General features: G+C 38.5%; 1 protein-coding gene across 1 annotated transcript in view; it reads left to right on the forward strand.

Moving 5' to 3' along the window:
* The window catches only part of LOC150086087 (uncharacterized), a 43168-nt gene extending 41235 nt beyond the window's left edge, over positions 1-1933 (forward strand). Inside the window, exons 3-4 of the mRNA XM_090374792.1 lie at positions 99-232; positions 1224-1933. Of these exons, the coding sequence (XP_090230918.1) occupies positions 99-232; positions 1224-1933 (844 nt within the window). The remainder of the gene's footprint in view (positions 1-98; positions 233-1223) is intronic.
* Positions 1934-8222: the final 6289 nt, after the last annotated feature.

Genomic DNA, 8222 nt, shown 5'->3' on the forward strand with positions numbered 1-8222 from the left:
CCTTATTAATTAGAAGGATATTAGAAAAAATTATAAAAATAAAATTAATCAGGTAATTAATTAATATCTAATAATTTTAATGTCCCTAACCTTTCCAGACAGCAAGCCACAGACGGCCAAGATTGCAATGATATGATAAAGAGAGTGGAGGCTGTTTTAGAACAGAAGAAAATATACCAACGTCACTTAAGAAACCTTCAGAAGAGCTCAATGTCCAGAGAACTGTTACACAGTAAGTGTTTGTCTCCTAATTTCTGTGAGTGTTATTATATTCTCTAGTTAAATGTTTCGCGCGGTATTCATGAAGTAGTGGGAATTGAAAAGGTAATACAACTCACCTCAATAGTGTATCGCACCCGCCTTTGGCTGCTATGGCACACTCAACCCTCTAGATTAAGCCTTCCACTCACGTTTTGCTTTCCTCCAAAAAAGTCACTTATTTATCAACGAAGGACTATGAAAACACAGGTGTCCGCATACTTTTTTGGAAGGAAATGTACGTTACTACAAACAAATTTTACAGGAAAATTGATTCTATTCTAGGACGGTATTTTTGTGACATTTGTAGATGGCCAGCTTCCATAGATTTGTACTTTGTACGGTCATGTGATCATAGGGATTAACTATTTCGATAGGTTGGGACTGTGCGTTGCTGTTCAACGTTCATACTACCTGACCCACCACACTAAAAACTATACATATGCCTACGATTTGAGGTGTGAGGATATCTGAACGCAGGATTCTCTAATAAACTGGTAGGGCAGTGTATAAATATTTTATGTAATAAATTAACCAAACACTGTGTCATAATTTTAACAATCCTTTCTCTTCAGCCTCTCCTGTGATTATTTTCTAAATTTCATTTGGCAGTTGAGATATTGGATTTGTATGTACAATGTATTGCCAAAAGTATCTGACCATCCATGAGATTTGGGAAAAACGAACCAATCCTCACCATCCAAGGGGACACAGTGACAGAAATGGGTATAAACCCAACTTCATTCATGCTAGAGGTAAGCATATCAACAATATAGATGGATCAAGTAGTTGAGTTTAGAGACTTCCAAAACGAAGTCATCATAAGATGCTATATTAGCATAATTAGAAGTAGCCATTTGTAAAATATCTATGTAGGAATATGCTAAAAAAACCCGGACATATATTTCCAATTATTGAAGACTTTTATGTATAAAATAACCAAGGTCATTTTCTTTTCTTTTCAGGCTATCGACTCCAACAGTATCAGATGCCATCAACAGACCAAAAAGCTATTCTAGTTCCTTATGTAAATGAACGCCTTAGAAAACGGAAATGTTTTGCAGACAAGCAGCTCGATGCCATTATGGTTGACCTCAATCAACACTTTCCAAACCAAATAAAACTCTTCTCTCAGCAGCCATCTTATTTTATACCTACAGAACAAAAATATTCCCCTACTGACTGCTGTAATCCATGTAGCCACTCGTGTTGGCCTGTGGTTAATGGAGTTCCTTTGGGACTGACAGCATCCAGCAACATAAACACGCCTTTCTGCGTGTCCTATAGCATGGTGAATCCAGTTATTCCTTTGGCATCCAGTGAAGTTCCTTGTCTTCCAGTGAAGTTTGTCTCTCCAGTTACACTTACCTCTCATTACAAAAGTCCTGTTCATCTAGGAAGTCAAATGTCCAAGCTACCCCCACTGACTTGTTACCAGAATATAGATTCCGTTTCACCATCATCTTTTTCCTTAAATTCTGCATCAGTATTCAAAAGTTCCAGCCCAGTTAAAAGTTATTCAGCTGTAAATAAAGACACCGATGACTGTATTGTTAGAGAAAAACAAAATTCTTGTGAATCTACTTCCAAAAGTGTTCTGGAAAATTATAGTTTATCAAAGGAAAGTAGAAAGGGCATTTCTTTTTCTGTGGACTCTATTATCGGCAACAAATGATACTATGTCGGTACTTTATTAATGTAGAAATTTCTTTTATATAAAGAAGGTTTTCCTAAATTGAAATGACTGATATATGCAGTTTCGTGTGCTATTTAGAGATATACGATATAAAAACATATAGATGGGAACAAGCATTTATTCAATTTATAAATAAAACATTCATTTGAAATTGGAAACGCTGCTCAAAGAATGAGTTTCATGATGGGGTCAGATCTCTAACCTGTTTGATTTCGTGTTTTTTACTTTTACCCAAAGAGATTTCTGTGGATTTGTCACATGCCACCCTGTTGAAAAGGTCTGGGTTCGATTCTCTAAACGATGTGAACAACTCAGAGCTTCTCCGAATGGACTTTGGCCGATTTTAGACATAATCATCTATTCATGGCTTTTCAGTATAGTCTCAAAGGTACTCTCCCCTATCATAAATAACGGAATTCATGTACAATAGCACAACACGCATTTATTAATAATATGACTACCGCAATTGGACCACCTTTAGCTTTAATGATTGTGTGAGCTTCAAAAGAAACTGGTGGAAGGCTTTCCACCAAAGTATGGCACTCCTTACTTCGGACGAAGTAGCAGTAAGTTCCAGAAAAGCCACAGATTTGGAAGTGCTATAACATAGTATTTTAATTCGTCCCGAAACCTATTAGGTTGAGATATGAACTCTCCGATGGCTACATTATTTCAATGTTATTATTGTCTGCATGCCATGTGGTAAAAGTCGGGGGTTCGAATCCAATCAAAGACGCAAAGAACTTCATCACAGGATCGCCTTCAGTTTTCCAATATGATAAATAAATAAATAAATATAATCTTTATTGTGTACAAAAGGATGTATACAATGTACCCCTCAAGGCAGGAATGCTAAGGACTTCACATTGGCTGGTGGACAAAGGCCTTGAGGACGGGGCCCACATCGAAGTTCGGGTTCATCCTCCAGGGCCAACAATATAATAAGTTTCAGTTAAATTATTCACAATATATTCATAAAGATATTATACAATAATTTTTGGCATTATATACAATATTAGACAGACATCCTTTTTTAAATTTATTTTACTGCGACATTACTGTGCAGTTTGCTTGGTTGAGTTTAGATCATCAAGGATCTCTCTCTCTCTCTCCGGTATTTGCGATCCTTGACAAATTTGTAGAGATCGCCTTCGATTGCTTGGACTGTGATAAGCATCTGCTAAGGCTAGTCTATTATGGTTGGCTATAAGTGTTGGAGCTGACCTCAGTCCGGGTTGAGGGATTCTCCAGCTGCACAGTTCCCATATGTTTGGCTCCGATATTATTCCAGTGGTCATTTTGGCAGTTTGTGTGAGGCGCCTTTCCATTATAAGGTTTGGCAGTCGGGCAAAGTTCAGTGCGGTTGCCATCGCAGTTGTTCTTTGCTGGGGTTGACGATGATGTTTATGTGTGATCCAACGAAGGAGCCAGTATTCGGTGTGTGTGTGTGTGTGTGTGGTACACACACACACACACACACACGCTTGATATTCGTGGGGGCTGCAGATGCCCATATTTCTGAGGCGTATAACACGACGGAGTACACAGTACCGCCGAGTCACATCCAGATCCTTAACTTGAAGTAGTTGTTGTTTGGTAATCCACCGCATTTTGCAGAATTTTGTTATGAGCTTGTCAATGTGGGGCTTGAAGGTCAGTTTGCAATCGAAAACTACTCCCAAGTCCGTATGTACATTTACCACTGGAAGGAGAATACCATCTAGAGAAGCTTGGACTTCAGTGGGTTGGTGCTTCAAAGAAAAGACAATTTGGGCTGATTTTGCAGGATTAATAAGTAGTCCAAATTGATGGAGATAGGATTCTAAGTCGTGTAGCTTTCGATTGATCTTTCCATTAATTTTTGAGATTTGTTCGCCCGGGTTAATCTGGGTGTGTAGCTTAATATGATATCCAACTGACACACCGGTCTGAAAGTGCTTTAACTCTGCCACGCTCATCCTGTTACAGACAAGTGAATTACATACTGGGAGACATTCTGATTAACTTCATATAGTAGCTTTGCGAATTCCCAAGTTCGATGCACTTCCACCAATCAAAGAGGTAACCTATTACTTTTCCTAGGATGACAATGGATTGCTGTTGTTGTTGTTGTAGGGTTTTAGGAGCATCAGCGACTAATTACTCTGTATTGCTCTGTGACATATTGCTCTGTATCTGTACATTGCGTGTCTTCTGAGGTCGATTTTCTGTTTGCTAAACGAAAAATCCGAATTTCCGGGAGAAAAAACCATGCTACCCAAAGGATCGCAACCATAAATTACACTACTTTGCGTGGTTTTCGATCTTTGTAAATTAATTGCTGTTTTTAACTAATTTTTTTAAAGCTGATTTTAGAAATGTTATTCGTTTTTCTATCACGTGGATCAAAGAAAGTTCATAAATCACTGGTAGGTCCTAAAACTGTCTTCCTTTCACACTTGCATATTAAACTGGGTTTGATGAAACAGTTTGTGAAACCTTTACCTCAGGGAGGTCACTGCATCAACTACCTTTGTACTAAATTCCCATCAATCACTCGAGAGAAGCTAAAACAAGGTATTTTTGTTGGACCTCAAATTCGCAAACAGATGAGGGATTGAGATTTTTAGGGAATTGTGAAGAGAAAAACAGGTATGGATTAGCTTCATTTCTGTTTGTGAGAAATTCTCAGGAAACAATAGGAACCAGACTACAAGAATATAGTTGAAAATATGTTGCTAAATTTCAAGAAGCTGGCTAAGCTGGAACATGACAGCCAAGGTACCACTCCCACATCCAGAAAATCTAGGAAGTGTTAGTGAAGAACAGGAAGGTGGTTTCTCTAGGACATTAAAAACATGGAGATGAGTTACCAGGGGAGATGGAATATCTACATGATGGCTGACTATTGCTGGATGCTGAAGAGGGACTGTAAAGTAGAAGGATCCGCAAGGAAATCAAAGAAACGAAAACTTTTCCCATCGTAGATCAGTTTTTAAAATGAGAGGTGAGTTTAGTGGACTTTTTTTTTTTACCACACTGCCCTTTTTTCAGTGTTTTCAACATTAGGGAATTCGTTGGCCTTTGCTAAGCATCGCTATACAGTTTCAGCATCTAATTTCATAATCTACAAGGATATGGGGAAATTTGGAGAGCAGGAGAAATTTTCACAAATTATCTAACGAGATTTTTTATGCTCTTTGTTCCCTCTCTCCACCCCTTAATAGATTTTGTAGCGAAAGCTTTAGCCCTCTCAAGCTGAAACAAAAATATATTGTTATCAAAGCCAATGGCAGACCTAGGATTTTCTGAAGGTGGTAGGGATTTGAACTTTAATCATATAGCATTAAAAATATACACATTATTTTTATTAAAGGGGGAGAAATAGCCCCGGGTGAGGGCCACCTACACTTGCACAAAACTTTAAATGAAAATATACCAAATTAAATCACAGTTAGTTAGGTGTGTGTCAAGTGCCAAATCAACTAAGGCCATGAGGGTATATTGTCTGTATTCAATCGGTTTGACGCACGAAAAATCCTAGTTTTCCGGAGAGTCGGGTCAAAACTGACTAACTGACTCATACTGGAAAGAAAAAAAAATCTTTACATCATTGACGAGATTCGAACTCAGAGCTTTTCGAACTTTTCTAAGACAGTGGTTATAACAATTGTGAAACAACTTTAATTTGCATGGGAAGGGAATAATAACACTCCCCTGAAGTCAAGTTACAACTCGATCTACAAAGAACCTTCAGATGTATGCTACTACAGCAAGGAGCGTCGATAGCATGCATGAGCCCCGGGGAAAACAATTTTCCTTTCTTTTGTAATTTTAAATTAACAGTTAAAACCTGAGCAGCTGACCCTCCTTTGCGCTACTAGCTAGAGTTAAAAAATAAAACTGTCACTTTATTCACAAAACATGTTCTACATGGTTGGCATTCCTTAAAAAACACATACAGACGAGTCTCTCCAGCTCAAGTTGAACTCGGGTTAACACATCTGGTGCTATGTACGTAAATGCATTTCGAATGGGTTCCTTTATGTGATTCATGTTTCGTATCTTTTTCTGGTAAACCATGGCTTCAAGTGTCCCCACAAGTAAAAATCGAGTGGGCTGAGGTCTGGGACCTCGGAGGCCACTTCACGGGACCACGGCTACTAATCCAAGAATCCAGAAACTGCTGATCCAACCATCGTACATCCCTCTGTATGGATAATTTTGAATCACCCTGTATATTTGACTGTTTGTTAATATCAGAATGTTAACAGGAGAGATTGCTTCTACAGGGATCACTTAAATAGAAGGGGTACAAGAATATTTGCTGATGCTATCGAGGCAGTGTTAGGTGGGTCGGAAAACTGTTAGCATGGGGGTGGATTCACAGACTAATAGATTAACAGTAGCCGCAAGCAGAGGTGGAAATGATTCTTGCACTGCTTCTATTGGAATGAGCAGCAGCCTGGAAAACCAGTTGCTGGGGATTTCAGGAACTGTTGGGGGGTCGTGAAACAAGTAAATACATGGGCTGTGATAGAATAACTAAGAGTAAGAACATGTGCATGTATACTTGCATGCAGACCAATGCTAGGAGTATAGTAAACAAATTTGATGAATTTGAAGTGCTGGTCAAGACATCAAAGGCAGATATTGTTGGGATATCAGAGACGTGGTACCACATAGATATAAGGAATCCAGAACTGGAATTTGGGGAGTACAATGTGAACAAGAAGGATAGACAGGATAGGAAGGGAGGAGGGGTTATGCTATTAGTTAAGAAACACATAAAATCTAAGAAAGTGCATCCAATTGACGTTGAAGGACAATGCAATTTTGAGTCTGTTTGTTGTGACATAAGTACTGGGAAAGGAAAAATGAGAGTAGGTGTGTATTATAGGCCTAATGAATCTGATTAGTATAATGAGTAATTCTGCAGAGAAATAGAGTGGGCCAGTAAATCAGAATGTTTTATAATGGGGGATTTTAAATTTCCAGATATTGACTGGAACTTGTGGATTGGTCACTCACACACTAGCAAGACTTTTGTGAATTTATTGGATGATTGTTTTCTACAGCAACATGTTCGAGAGGCAACGAGAGGAGTAATACTCTTGGTCTGATTATCAGCAGTGATTATTCATGCATTAAGAATTTACAGATAAAGGAACCACCAGGTGGCAGTGTTCACAGTGTACTGATGTGGGAGTAACTTAAAGATATATCTAGCATCGGGGGTTAAGGGAAGGGTTTTTTGCTTTCGTAAAGGGGACTACAGTGGTCTCAGAGATTTTTGAGTTTCTATACAGTGGGGGCCAACTGATGATATTACCAACAGCAAATTCTAAATGGGAAGCATTCAAGGAAGTAATTTTGGAGGTTACTAGACTTTTTGTTCCAACTAAGAAATAGTGCTCTAGGTCCAACCCCAAATGGAGGTCAGATGAACTAATGAGACTTGTGGCAGAGAAGAAAAATGCATGGAATGCACATAAATTGTCAGGCAGCACAGAAGCCTATGGTAGATACAAGCTAGTCTTTAATCAAGTCACAAAGCAGGTTAGGCAAGCGATGGCAGATTATGAAACCTCTTTGGCAAAGGATGCAAAGAAAAACAGTAAAGACTTCTTTACTTATATAAACTCTAAAAGGAACAGGTGAATCACATTGTCCACTTGATAGCAATGGTTTGACTGTAGATGCTCATTCTCCGATTTCTGCCGAAATCAATGAGTATTTTGCATCTATATTCACACATGTGGAGTTATTCAAGGAGGAGAGGGCCAGATGTTTTTAAACTCTAACAGGGAGTTAAATGATTTTTTAATAACTGAGAGCAAAGTGGAGGAGAAATTGTCGAAGTTAAACATAACAAAAGCACCTGGGGTGGATGGGATTTATCCAGTTATATTAAAGGAGGCAGCAAAGGAAGTAAACAAACTCTTAGCCATAATTATGAGAGCATTTTTGGATTCGGGGAAAATCCCCACGGACTGGAGATGTGCAAATATATCTCCAATTCACAAAGGGGGATCAAAGGGTACACAAGTAATTACAGACTTGTTAGTTTACTTCTGTTCCAGGGAAAACAATGGAGTCACTGGTTAAAGAAGCATTGCAAGATGATCTAGACAAGACAGCAGTAATAATTCAGACACAGCATGGGTTTGTCAAGGGTAAGTCTTGTTCTTAACAATTTGATTGGATACTATGATGTGGTCACAAAGAAACCGAATGTAAAAAATAATTTTGATATCATATACTGTACTTGGATTTCAGGAGAGCTTTA

Source organism: Mastigoproctus giganteus, chromosome 5 (genome assembly GCF_048544385.1).
Source record: "Mastigoproctus giganteus isolate SK-2022 chromosome 5, ASM4854438v1, whole genome shotgun sequence".
Classification (NCBI taxonomy): Eukaryota; Metazoa; Arthropoda; class Arachnida; order Uropygi; family Thelyphonidae; genus Mastigoproctus; species Mastigoproctus giganteus.